Source organism: Cydia amplana, chromosome 12 (assembly GCF_948474715.1).
Source record: "Cydia amplana chromosome 12, ilCydAmpl1.1, whole genome shotgun sequence".
In the NCBI taxonomy this organism is placed as follows: Eukaryota; Metazoa; Arthropoda; class Insecta; order Lepidoptera; family Tortricidae; genus Cydia; species Cydia amplana.
Window position 1 is genome coordinate 14,901,348 of NC_086080.1, and position 14,707 is coordinate 14,916,054.

General features: G+C 38.1%; 2 protein-coding genes across 7 annotated transcripts in view; one reads left to right on the forward strand and one right to left on the reverse strand.

Annotated features, from left to right (window-relative positions):
- The window catches only part of LOC134653109 (calmodulin-A-like), a 255,376-nt gene that overhangs the window by 53,238 nt on the left and 187,431 nt on the right, over positions 1 to 14,707 (reverse strand). The gene's annotated exons all lie outside the window — the stretch shown is intronic.
- LOC134653095 (troponin C-like) overlaps positions 170 to 14,707 on the forward strand; it is a 32,347-nt gene continuing 17,809 nt past the window's right edge. Inside the window, exons 1-4 of one of the 3 annotated variants that reach the window (XM_063508393.1) lie at positions 170 to 318; positions 455 to 488; positions 7,038 to 7,123; positions 7,333 to 7,390. In XM_063508393.1, coding sequence (XP_063364463.1) covers positions 316 to 318; positions 455 to 488; positions 7,038 to 7,123; positions 7,333 to 7,390 — 181 coding nt within the window. In that variant the 5' untranslated portion in view covers positions 170 to 315. Of the gene's footprint in view, positions 319 to 454; positions 489 to 7,037; positions 7,182 to 7,259; positions 7,391 to 14,707 lie in introns of those variants that run through there. The other 2 variants (XM_063508392.1, XM_063508394.1) reach the window with 2 other exon arrangements.

Consider the following 14,707-nt stretch of genomic DNA (forward strand, 5'->3'; position numbering starts at 1 on the left):
TTTAAATGCATGTAAGAAAAAGTGCCTGTGACATACTCGGACAAACGGACAGACATGACGAATCTATAAGGGTTCCGTTTTTTGCCATTTGGCTACAGAACCCTAAAAACAAAATTAACGACCCCCTTACAAGGACACGTCTTTCAGAAACTAGTACAACGCATCGTGTAGGTGTTTATTGTGGTCCGTTGTCAGCCAGATTTTAAATTCCGAACGCCCTCCAAAATCTCCAGTTCTATAACGGACTCAAACGGACGGGCGTGCTGCACCGGCACTGGTTTTCGAACGTCGCGCGTTCTAAAATTTAAATTCAAAATGGTGCGTGAAGTTTCTCGTATACTATTTTTAAGTCAAGTTATACACATTGTTCGTTATTTTCAGTATTGAAATTGTATTAAAATCGTGCTTTTTAGTGCTGTTGGTTTATGTGCTTTAATAATTATTTTATTTACAGCAAACCCCACAACTAGATGATGAACAAATGGGAAGTGAGTATTTATATCAAGTATTTTTATTTTATTCGCAAATAAAAAGTGAAGTGTAATTATTTTACACATATAACTGCTCAAGCAAAAGAGTGCAATGTTTTTAACCGACTTCAATTTCATAGAAGGAGGAGGTTCTTTATTCGGTTGTGGCTATTTTTTTAACATTCTATGTTTGATTTTTAAGTCATCATCATCTTCAATGCGTTGTCCCGGCATTTTGCCACGGCTGCGGCTCATGGGAGCCTGGGGTCAGTTTGGCAACTAATACCAAGAATTGGCGTTTACGAAAGCTAGTTTTTACGAAAGCGACTGCCATCTTGACTTTCCAATTTAATCCAGAGGGTAAACTAGGCCTTATTGGGATTAGTCTGGTTTCCTCACGATATTGGTCAGGGATTGAAAGTCGAACGCTCTTACCGCTAGGCCACCAGCGCTTTTTGTGTGCTTTTTTGATTGATATTTAAGTATTAGGTACCTAGTAATATTTTTATTATAACGTAAGTAGGTAAATGACTTGACCAATTATATAATGTGAGGTATTGTCAGCATCCGTATTATGTACATTTCAGCTTAGCTTAGTTTATATATGATACATGCATATAAAAACCGGCCAAGTTCGAGTCGGCCTCGCGCACGGAGGGTTCCGCACCATCAACAAAAAATAGAGCAAAACAAGCAAAAAAAACGGTCACCCATCCAAGTACTGACCCCGCCCGACGTTGCTTAACTTCGGTTAAAAATCACGTCTGTTGTATGGGAGCCCCACTTAAATCTTTATTTTATTCTGCTTTTAGTATTTGTTGTTATAGCGGCAACAGAAATACATCATCTGTGAAAATTTCAACTGTCTAGCTATCACGGTTCGTGAGATACAGCCTGGTGACAGACGGACCGGACGGACGGACGGACGGACAGCGGAGTCTTAGTAATAGGGTCCCGTTTTTACCCTTTGGGTACGGAACCCTAAAAATTACATTATCATGAATATTTATTCGTCTAAATGAGAAAGTTTGAAAGCCGTATTTTAAATGTTGTTAATAACGCGTACTCGTACCTAAATATACAATAAAAAAAATTCTACATTGCGAATGATGACGGATTCATGAAAGACTATTATAAGCTTATATACCTATTATCCCCGCTCCAATGATAGTTTCGGGTCTCATTGGAGCATCAAAATATCAGTTGATGTTTTACAGTTGCTTTTTAGTGAATATGACTTCGCTTTTAGTAATATAGGTATATTTTGTTGTCCACCCATCACATAAGAAATCCAAAAGTAGAAGTTAAATTCCAAAAGCGCAAAAGGCTAGCGTAAAGACTTTAAAAAAAAATTAAAAAAAATATTCACTTAATTCCTCCTTGGAATTTCTCAAATAAAAAGCTCGAAACACTCTTGAAAAGTCGCTTCAATATTAATTCATCACTAGCTGCATATTTATTGATAGCTATCAATAATTATACTTGGTCAACCAGATCTTGACAGTAGAAAAAGGCGGCAAATTTGAAAAATGTAGGCGCGAAGGGCTATCGTCCCATAGAAAATTTGAATTTCGCGCGTTTTTTTACTGACAAGATTTGGTTGACCAGCTATATATTTTAAACATAATTAATCAACAAAAAAAGAAATGTTCTCGAGACGATTCCGCCATTTTGAAATTCGACCGGAAATCCCCCACGTATCAGTTGTTAAAAATGGTTCGCTAATTCTTGACATCATGAACGTGCGTGGCGTCTAGTTATGAGTTATGACATTTAGTTTACGTGATACGACTTCGGCGGTCAAAGCTATTTATTAAATCATCAAACCAGCGCGAACCAATTTACCATGTTAAATTACTCGAAGCCCGGTTTTCACCGGGGACTAAGTTGCGGGCTAATTTTACAGTCAATCTTAGTTTTACGTAAAGTTCGATTACCTAGCCTTAATCCAATCTAACGAGCGGGAACTCCTTTATTATAATGAATCTCTTGAGATTAATTTTGTTATTCAACATTTTAACAACAAAGTGTTATTTTTTAAATGATTCAAACCGTTTTCATTAAGCCTTTTTTTAAATAAATGTCGTCGCTGTAAAATGAACGCTTTTTCAAATCCGTGCATTTTATTTTGCCAAAAATTCAAACAGCGTTCCACGTTGCATTTAAAGTGCTGTCCAAATATTGTGAATAGATTTGGGCAAGTGAAAAATTACCGAAACCAACCGGGTCCATGTTTACCATCTTTCTTTATTGTTTTAGAACACAAACTAGGTACACCAAAAATTTCCTGTGAAAAATAATTTCCTAACGCTTTGGTATGAAATCGAATCGTATGAGACATATACCTACCAGTGATCGCTACAAGTTTTGTTGAATAGGGAATTTTCATGTACAGTCGCCATCAGGTAACATATCGGAGCGACTGAGGTGCTCAAAAATATGTGAACACCCACTCTAACGCCTTGACAATAGAGGCGTCTGCAGATATTTGCGAGCACCCCGGCCGCTCCGATATATCTGATGGCGACTGTACACTACACCTACACAACTTCATAGACGAAGAGCACTTTACCCACAACCCTTTTATTTAGCCTAAACTAAAATAAAGTTCTGCCAAATGCACTGAAACATTAAACCGTTCTTTTTAGCACTCTTACTTACACGGCTATAAATTAAAAAGTTATTTCGCAGCGTGCAAAACCGCTGCACCAACTTTATTTATGCCCTCGACGGGTTAATGGAACCAATGTTTTTAATTGTTTTTTAACCGACTTTAATATTTAAAGGGGAGTTTTTCAACTTGGTTGTATGTGTATTTTTATTTTTGTATTTAGCCCGCTTTGGACCATCGTGGGAAGTACAGATTAATCATTCTTGTGCTTTAGGAGGCTTGTGCTCAGCAGTGGGACGTATAGACTTATTTATAAAACTTATACCTACTTATACAATGCTTATATTTATAACTAACTATTACGGCTCAGCGACCTAAAGAGGATCTTGGCCTCCGAAACTAAAGAGCACATCACTTTTCCCGATCCTGTGCCGTTTCTTGCCAATTATCGGCTTGAAGCTGACGCAGATCCGCTTCCACACTGTCTCCCCAGCGGTATCTGGGCCGACCTACCGAGCGGCCACCAGTCGGTCTTCCCACCTGTACGCCATCTTGGCAGCTCGGTCCTCTCCCATTCTCAATAGGTGACCACACACTACCCACAGACTTCGCTTATATTAATACTTTATAAAATTATGGGAAATATCAACCTTCGTGCATTCTGACAAGGTTCACGGTGAAGCGCCGCTCACGATAGGCGTGGCGTTCAAAGGGTTAAGGACCTATCTATCTCCCATGTTTTGTATTGTTTGTGTACCTAAACCACATAATATACTTGCACTACCCCCTTAAGGCCCAGCCATACAAACGAAACATCCATAATTTGCCACTGAAATTTGAACCTAAACTGTAGGAAATAGAGTTAATTTTGTGTTGTTTGAAAATTGAACGAATCAAAGCAAAATCGACTCTGTCCCAATTGAACATGGTTTAAATTACATCGAACTGAATAGGTACTATAGGTAGGACCTTGGGCCTTAGGAGGCCTCACATTATGTATATGTCCAGTAATTAAGTGCACATGTGCATTTTATGGTGCATAAAGACGTTAGAGCCAATGAATGTCGCCATTCGCGTTACGAATGGTTGCCGGGGTAATTTCGACCACTACACGAAGCCGAGTGAGTTGATCGCTCAAGTTTAAAACATTCACTGCCAGTTACTAGGCGGGTCCTCTTTCACATGCGCTTTTCGCTGCAAACGGTTTTTCCCTTATTATCTGGGCTATTACCGCGAAAATTGATGTTCGAAAATTGGGGACATCTGTCTTTGCTCTAATTACGCCTTCATTAGAGTAAAAGAGAAAGATCCCCGCAATTTGCGAATTTCGGTTTTCGCGGTAGCCCACCAGGTACAGGCTTGTAGGCCGTAGCTCGCGCTGTGAATGAGTTAAGATTCATCCACGCCTGGCAAGTCAGGTGTACATACCTATTGTAGGTAAATTTTTTCACGCCTAATTTAGTCTTGCTTGGTGCAACTCTTGCAAGGCTCGCATAAATCGCATTGAGTCCTAATGCGCTTTATTTTAAGCAAAACACAAGTCAAAACAGTTTAAATTGCTTTCGAAATGTCCACTACTACTCTCCCAAGTTCATTCATCTTTTAGAAATTTGAACTCTATACAGCCAATAGTAAAGTTTATTTTCCAAACACGAGAAAGTGCGATACGAGGTTGCCGAATCACGCCACCGGAATTTCAAACGCCTACCAAATTAAAATGCCTACGCAGCGGTACTACTGGATATCGTTTCGACGCTTAATGGTTTTAACATGCATGCGCTCTGAAAATGCCTCTTTCTGAATGTACAAAGGCACAGAACGTTCGGTTTTACGCACGTGTACACAAAAGTAAGTGAGCTTTGCTGCGATGCGAGCATGGCACGTGACGTGAAGCTTGAATGTTCTCAATGAAACACGGTTTTATTTACGTAGTACACGTAGTTATAGCCTTTTTTGGATAATGCAGAGAACTGTAAACGTGGGTTTTATGACGTACTTTTATGACTTTACATACCTACCTATTTCCTAACTTTCCTGATGTTGAAAATGGTCGAATTATGTTCGGGTTACAAACGTTCCTTGGTTCAAATGTATACCCTCATCATAATATATGAGACATATTTTTTAAATTCTAGTAACTACTTTATTTAAATAACAAGAACAAGAAAAGGTATCAAGGGATATTAAATTCTTTATTTTCTTCTTTGCCCGGCCTAAATTCTCCTCGGAATCCTGATTTGAAGTCATGATGAGACGCGGGCAATAATTCTCCGATATCTGGCGCAAAGTACGTAGGTACTACTTAACTCCCTATCTATCATATCAAAAATCAACAAAAATAAAACCAATCAGAAACTTAAATGCTTAATGTTCATAAACACTTAAATAATTAAATAAGCCAGAAATCACTATTGAATTCAAGCTACTGTCGGCATGACGAGGCCTAATTCGTTTTAAAGTTCAAAAGTTGCACTTGTATTGAATAGTTCCGGTTTAGGTCGAAACAGTTTGAAGCAAAATGTTGTTGGAATTTCGAGCTTTGACCAAATTAAAATACCTATGAAACAGTGGCACCTACAAATGGTTTTAGAGTCGTTTCATTTTCACTTTGATAAACGAGGATTAAAACGGTAAGAAAATGTAGTCTTATTAAGTAGGTAGTTTTCTTTCTGAAGCGCTGACAAATTCTGACCAAATTTGTCAGCTTTTTGCATTTTTGGAGTACGATAAACACTGGAAGGTATTTTTGTTAGGTAAGGTGACGGCACCAGTAATGGACAGGAACCAGTTATGGTCATTTTTTTCGTAAACTCAATTTTTAAGTAACATACACTATCTTTAAACTAACAACACTTCGGTTTTTTTTAGCATTAGAAATAAGGTAAACAATCTTGATGTGTCTTTTAATTGAAAAACACATTTTTAAAATAAGTTACGGTAAATATGTAACAATTATGAATCTAATACGATCTTTCATAGTATTCTGCTTTCATAAGTAATAGTTATTGATTTTTAAAAAGTGTTTTTCAATTAAAAGACATGTCAAAATCGCTTACCTTCTTTCAAGTTCTTTCTAATGCTAAAAAAAACGAATTAGGTATATGTTCAGGTAACTGATGATGGCCATAATAACTAGTAAAGATCATAAATGGTGTGCTATACGGCATAATACCCTTGCTGTCCATTACTGGGTACTACTAATCTGTGCTTAACATATTGTCCATGATTGGTGCCGTCCTAGGTACTAAATATCTCAACTAGGGACACTAGGGTAAGCTTTTAATTTTTCTTATTGAATGTAGGTAACTATCATATTACGTACCCTAATACATACTTACCTTAGGTTTCTATTCCTATTATTTTAGTGTAACCGTCCAAAATTCCAGATTCATATCATTTGAAAACCCTTACACTGGAATAAAGCTGGTAAAAGTCTTAGAGTAAGTAAAAAATCGGCTTTTTGAAGGTCCCATCCCCTATAAGCCGTGAAACAGGTGAAAAATTAGGGTAGGCCTGTTTTTATGCACACGTCACTTTTTACGTTCAATCGTTGTGAATATGTGGTTTCCATTTCAAATTGGGCATTCTACAAAAAGATCTACTTTATCGGGGACGTGATGCCTATGAATTTAACACGTTCACTGTCCCGTGCCCCATATATGGATCACGGCAAGCCTCTATTAAAAGGCCGTAAGGTAAGGTTGACAGTTAACAGCTGGGACAGTGAACGTGTTAAAGCTACGTTATCAAATGTTATTATGCCAAATATCGGTTGCTTAGTTTTATCAGAAGTGTTAAAAAATTGCGTCACCTTTCTGGAATGCCCCCAATAGTCAGTGTGGAATGTATGGAGCCCATACATGGGATAGTTATTTATTTCATGAGTAACTATCCCATACCGAATACAATATTAAATAAAGTAGTTTTTACTAAATTTACATTTCTCTGTCCACCAGTGCTCCGACGGGCCTTCAGCATGTTTGACTCGAGCAAACAAGGCCGCATCGAAAAGGAGAAAGTACGCACCATACTCAACACGATGGTGCACAGTTATGACGACCAGCGGCTCGACCAGATGCTGGACACGGAGGACATTGATGGTATGTGTTGTCCTCAACCCGCATTGGCTAGCATGGGGACTATATCCCAAGCCCTCTAGCGCATGACTTCTCATGGGCCTTCAGTATGTTCGACTTGACCAAACAAGGCCGCATCGAAAAGGAAAAAGTACGCACCATACTCAACACGAAGGTGCACAGCTATGACGACCAGCGGATCGACCAGATGCTGGACTCGGAGGACTTTGATGGTATGGTATATATTGTGTATATTTTAGGGTACGAAACTAGACAGGAGGTTAATTTGGATGTACATTTTGATATCTAAAGCTTGTCATTTAGTTATCAAAATGTGCAAGTGCACAGTTATGACGACCGTCTTGCTGTTAAATGATCCAAAAGGTAAAAAACTGCTTTTCTTTAAAGGTACATTGAGTTATTGCAAAAATAAAAGAACCAGATGCCATAGGGAATTTTCTAGCAGCTGATTATCTCCACAAGTCATCCGACATCGTTACATAACTAGACAGGCCGCGTAGCCAACGTGCCAATCACTAACGCTCCGTAGCGATCGAAACGCAACTGTCACTGTTGCACTAATATGGAAGAGTGATAGAGAGACACAAAGCGTTTCGCTTTCGAAGCGATAGCGATTGTAACCTTGGCTAGGCCGGCAGGAAAGAGTTGAAGATGCGTGTGAAAAAAATTATCACTAATATTTCCTCATAATAACCCTCAAAAACTAAACAGTATACAAATTCTCGATCAAACAGTAAAGAACTGATAGAAACACCGATAACCGTAAAGCTTAACCCACCATCAGCTGTAAGTAATAAATTAAATGGTCGTCAAAGGACCGTCAGCGCCATCAAACATTAACCGTACAACTTTATTACACGTTTCAGCTCCAATCTAACTTGAAGAGAAACATGCCACTTAAAAATAAACTTCCTGCTGTGTTTGTACACTGTACTCTCTCTGAATATACTCGTAACAGTCTTAACCGCTGTGGAATCTGTTTATTATGACATTTATGACACTGCTTATATTGACCAACCGATTATTATGAAGTCATTACAGTGCGAAGTTTGGATTTCATAATATGCAATTCTTTGTAACGAAGTCGTATAAGGTTTCGCTTATAGTTTGAGGGGATGTTCTCAATTGGTCGTGTTTTTATGTGTTACCGTAAAATGGGGTGAGTAGGGTCAAAACTGTAATTCAAACCTCGATAACATTTTATTTTTACATATGAAAACTGAATGGTGTATATAATAAGTGTTCCGGACGTTTGTATTTTAGTTTTTATTTTATTTTGGGTAGTTCCATTTCATAACTTTGACGATAAAGAGGAAAACCCACCTCAACCCGTAGTGCCTCGTATTTGGGGTGAGAGGGGTTTTCATACAAAGGTGATTTTGGAAGATTGTTGGATCGATTTTTTTTTTATGCGTATTACTATAGCTCCATTTTAAATTGGAATACATTATTTTTGTAGCAGTAGCCCTAAAATCGCTTCTCACCCCCCTCTCAAACCTTCTCTCCCCATTCATAACCCACCTCTCCCCGCGAAACCTACTCACCCCGTTTTACGGTATCACCGATTTCTGAAAGGCGAATGATTGTTTTTTTATTTTTATTTGAAAGGGTAGATACTTAAATTAGTCACATTATCATAAAGTCAGGACCTGATGAAGGAAACTAAGAAAACTGTCTACAAATATTTTAAGGCATACCTATAGTAATTTCAAGGTTTTTTAAATGGAAACCACCATAATTTTTGTAAGTGGAACTTCCTCAAGAAGACAATAAAAATGATGGCACTTTAACATAGTCAGTGCCAGCGCGAGCTACGCGCTACGATCGTAGCCGATAACGCAGGAAAAACCGTATGTAGCGAAAAGCGCCTACGAACAAAGAACCCGCCTAGCGGGTCGCTGGCAGTGAATGTGAAAGGCATTTTAAACTGAGTAGTGAAAGGGCATTTTTTTTAAACGGTGGTTTCTTATTATCATCTCATGCATTCGATTTGGATGCAAATCGGTTATTTTTTGTATGGAAATAACCGCGGTTTCGGTTAGTAACCGATTATTTCCATACAAAAAAATAACCGAAAATAACCGATTTGCATTCCCTAATTCGATTAGATTAGATAGGTATATACAATCTTATCTATATATTAGATTAGGTGAATTACTAAAATAAAACTAAGTTACTAACTAATCACTTAATCGGTTACAATATCGGGCAGTCATAAACCAAGTTTAACGATTAGGGACAACTCTAATGACTTTGGTTAATATATCGAATGAGATGAAGATTAAACCCAAACCGAGGGTCATTTGAGCCAAGAGTTACGTTGAGATCGAAGTTACATAACTTGATTTGACTTAATTGACTTTGTTGACCATACAATTTATAACCTTAAAACACACGAGTTGGAATTCAAGATGGAGGCCTTTGCCCAGCATTGCACTTTGTAGGCTCATTAAAAAATCCCACACACAAGTAAAATAGTCATGTCAAATTCACCGTACCTGCAAAAACGACGACAAGGCGTATCAGTGCCGTTTTCCGCAAATCTCTCTTGTCAGACCTGTGGTAGACCATGACGGTCTCGCATCGGTCTATTCAGCCACCAAAACAGTGTTTCTCCGGTGTTACACCATAAATCGTCTGGAATAGGCGCAAAGGCCAATGATGATGATGATGAAAACGTGCTGTTTGAAAAATACTATAATGTTATTTTTTACGACCATGAGTGAGCTGTAGAATATTTTTCCAAAATTTCTGATGGCATATACCTATTACAATTAATTTCATCAGTTTCATCTCAGTAAGTCATGTACTCATGTCTCGTAACAAATTAGCGGAACCTCGGCACGTCGCTTGATTGACTGTCGGCAAATTGAGACGCAAACGCTGTCATTGGAGCGCGTCACGTGCGACGCGCGGAGAATTTTGATATTGAGTCTTGGAAATTATCTTGGAACTTAATGAGATCACTAGTATATTAGAGAAGCATCGATATAGGTCTGAACTCCCTGCCTGTCTATTGATTTAAAAATTTAAACTAACACAATTCCCACTCATACTTTTATAACTAACACGGGACTTCATCACTTACGCGCTAAGTCATACGCGATTAAGTCCTGTGTGAGTTATAAAAGTAGGTATCCCTGCCTGTCATAAAATTTTGCCCACAAAATTCCGATGTTTGGTCACTAACTAAAATTCCCTGCAGGTTTTTTAACGTCTCATTAGTGTTATTCCAGTATGTCACGTCACTTGATTGACTGTCGGCAAATTGAGACGCAAACGCTGTCAGTGGAGCGTCACGTGCGACGCGCGGAGAATTTTGATAGTGAGTCTTGGAAATTATCTTGGAACTTAATTAGCATCTTTGACAAGACATTAATTTGAGATAATATTAAAAATGAAGCTCTTGGGTCAAAATTCTTTTCGTTGTCTTGTTTTTTGTCCCCAAAAATGCGACGGAGTGGATATTTGGATGGGGTGGAATTTAGTTTTTAATTTTTCTCAAGAGAATTATAATCTACCTATAGCTAGAAAGACATGCAGTAACATTCAACTTTTTAGGGTTCCGTACCCAAAGGGTAAAAACGGGCCCCTATTACTAAGACTCCGCTGTCCGTCCGTCCGTCCGTCCATCTGTCACCAGGCTGTATCTCACGAACCGTGATAGCTAGACAGTTGAAATTTTCACAGATGATGTATTGAGAGAGTGGTCAGAAACCAGACAACGAAAAGAATTTTTGCCCCCATATTAATGATATTTATGTTTTAAGAAATATTATTTTTATAACATTGTTGATTTATTTTAAATACGCGACTGTTTTGCGAACTTCCAATAGGGAATATTACGCGAAACTCTGCGTAGAGGGCGCCACTTCCACAGTCCATCACAATCTGAGGGTCTACCACAAACGAGAGAGTCGAAATTTTGTTATCTAACCTCTCTATCACTCTTGCATATTCGAGCAATAAAGAGGCAGATAGCTGTTTCGATGTTCGCGTTTCCCGGTAAGCCCTTTGTAAACAAACCGCCTTGATGTATCACTGTCATATTTTATTGTCTGTGAAAACTTGTCGAAAAACAGTTTAAGGCACAGTTATGTATAAGTTACTCTATGGTTTACGATGGGTGCTAGTGCTGCACTCTGGCGGCAAAACATTGCAGTAATACCCCCTATTCCTCTAAATCGGCTCTGATTTCCCTAAGACACGTTCTAAAACCATTTCAAATGCTCTGTCGTGTTGCACTTGCACATGCAATATGCACGTGGGACCCGGAATGGTTCTGGCCTCGAATGTCCAATTCCTTAAATGTCCATTTTCCTCGAATGTCTAATTTCCCGAATGTCCATTTGCTCGAAGGTCCAATTCCCGGAATGTCCATTTGCTCAAAGGTCCAATTCCCGGAATGTCCATTTGCTCGAAGGTCCAATTCCCGGAATGTCCATTTGCTCGAAGGTCCAATTCCTTAAATGTCCATTTTCTTCGAATGTCTATTTCCCGAATGTCCGTTTATCGAATGTCCAATTCCCTGAATGTCCATATCACCATGGAAATAGATCTACGGCTACAACAACGGGTACTGGGTTTCACGGAGTCGGATCGGACGTAGTGTGAAACCGCTCTAACGGTACCGTTTCAAAAATATACCTAGTATTGAATTTTATTCATTTGTGTACCATTACCAACGGATACCTTTTTAGTTGATACCTTTATTTTACTTACCGTAAAACGGGGTGAGTAGGTTTCGCGGGGAGAGGTGGGTTATGGATGGGGAGAGAAGGTTTGAGAGGGGGGTGAGAAGGGATTTTAAGGCTACTGCTACAAAAATAATGTATTCAAATTTAAAATGCTATAGTAATACGCATAATAAAAAAACATCGATCCAACAATCTTCCAAAATCACCTTTGTATGAAAACCCCTCTCACCCCAAATACGAGGCACTACGGGGTGAGGTGGGTTTTCCTCTTTATCGCCAAAGTTATGAAATGGAACTACCCAAAATAAAATAAAAACTAAAATACAAACGTCCGGAACACTTATTATATACACCATTCAGTTTTCATATGTAAAAATAAAATGTTATCGAGGTTTGAATTTCAGTTTTGACCCTACTCACCCCATTTTACGGTACTTCACGGTCTTATGCGTTCATGGAAATGTACATTTACCACTCATTTAACTTACTTTTTATCTTACTGATCATTAGAATAGCGATAAGAATTGCATGTCGGGTACGACTCTTACCTATTAATATATGTAGGTATAACTATTATTAGCTGCTTGATATGTGATTCTATACACAGCAATATTTTCGTATCAGTTTGAGCCATGCCACAAAATAATGCGACAGTAAGCTGCTCGGGCAGCTTCCGATGGGTTATTCCCACTAGTTACCACCAAGTTGTTATCAGTGGTAACTACTGGGAATTTTTTTCCCGTCTTTTACCACTGGTAACTACTGGGAAAAATATTCCCAGTAGTTACCACCAACTCAGATTAGTGATAACTACTGGGATTTTTTATTCCCAGTAGTTACCACCAAAATTTTGTTAGAGTTAAATACTAATGAAAAAAAGGGTATAAATAGTATAGTATAAATATAGAGTGATTTAATAAATGATTATAAGTCGATTACTGTTTTAGTAAACTGCCTTAAAAGTGACCAAAAATATTGAAACAGTTTAACCGGTACTAGTACAAAAACTTGAATATACGAGGGGTATTCAAAATATTCTCGGTATGAGAATGAAAACAAACAAGTACGAAAAGTTTGATATTTTTATTTTTCAGTATACTCCCCCCCTATGTTCATACACTTAAAAGATCGATCAATTATTTTTTTTAATCCCTCGTAAAAATATTTTTTATCTTTCGTGTAAAAATGCTCCTCCACTGCCGCCTTCAATGCTTCATCGTCAGAAAATTTATTTCCACGCAGATCCTTTTTAAGATTGGGGAGCAAAAAGAAGTCGCTGGGGGCTAAGTCCGGACTATACGGTGGGTGAGTAACAGTTTTAAACCCACGTTCAACAATAGCTGCCTTGGCAATATGAGCAGTATGGACGGGGGCGTTGTCATGCAGAAGCAGAATACCTTTGGTTAACTTTCCTCGCCTCTTTTCTTTAATTACATCCTTTAATTGACGTAGAATGTTAGCGTAGTACTGTCCTGTGATATTTACACCTTTTTCTTTATAATCGATTAGTAATACTCCTTCACAATCCCAAAATATCGTGGCCATGACCTTGCCAGCTGAAGGGATGACCTTCAACTTCTTGGGATGAGCTGAACCCTTAATGTGCCACTGCATGGACTCTTGTTTACTCTCTGGGTCATAATGATGAACCCAGGTTTCATCTCCAGTAACTATTCTTTGCAGCACCTCATCAGGATTTTCACCGCACAGGTCAATAAAATCGGAACAACAAGCTACACGCATGTCTTTTTGAAGCCGAGTCAGCATTCGCGGAACCCATCTTGCACTTACTTTTGACATATTAAGATGGTCATGTATAATATCATGTACGGTACCAATAGAGAGATTGGTTACTTGTGCTATAGATTTTACCTTCACTCGACCATCTTCCAATATAAGTTTTTCCACTTTGTCAATATTTTCTTGTGAAGTAGCTACTACAGGCCGGCCAGGTCTAGGGTCATCTTCAATACTCTCCCTTCCGCGTTTAAACTCGCTTGACCACTTTTGAATGGTAGATAAAGAAGGAGCAGACTCACGGTAAACACAATCCATTTCCTCTTTTATGGTTTTTTGATTTTTACCCTGTTTTGTCAAGAATTTTATCACGCATCGATGTTCTAATTTAGTTAACATTGTCAATTCGCACAGGATGTTCATGTTTGTTCAGCAATTGCAGAAAAACAAAAGACTATCTCGGTTTGAATTATACTTTTTTTTAATGTCAATGAATAAACCTTAGCGGCCAGTAACGAAAGAAATTTTAGAAGAGGTCGTAAGATATCAATACCGAGAATATTTTGAACGCCCCTCGTATGTAAAGATAAATGTAAAAAACCATTTAGATTATTATTCAAGTGATTTTATTAGGTAATTTAACATCACCCTATATTTATGCTATATACTATTTATACTGTTTTTATTAGTATTTAACTCGAACAAAATTTTGGTGGTAACTACTGGGAATAATTTTTCCCAGTAGTTACCAGTGGTAAAAGGTGGGAAAAAAAATCCCAGTAGTTACCACTGGTAACAACTTGGTGGTAACTAGTGGGAATAAGCCCTTCCGATGGGCCCCACTTTTTTGGGCTGATTGTGTATCCTGTTCTCTTATTCTATATCAATGCTTTGAAAAAATGCATCTACTTATTATAAAAATTCAAAAAATAAAGATAAAAGCCATGTTTTATTTTCGTAAAAATATTTCATTTCTTAATTTTCTACAATTTCGTAAATAAACGGTTTTTAGTGTCACCTGAATAGTAGGCCAACAATATGTGGCGAATTTCGTAGGCAAACGGACTATTTGTTACTCTACTAGACGTCCAGCCA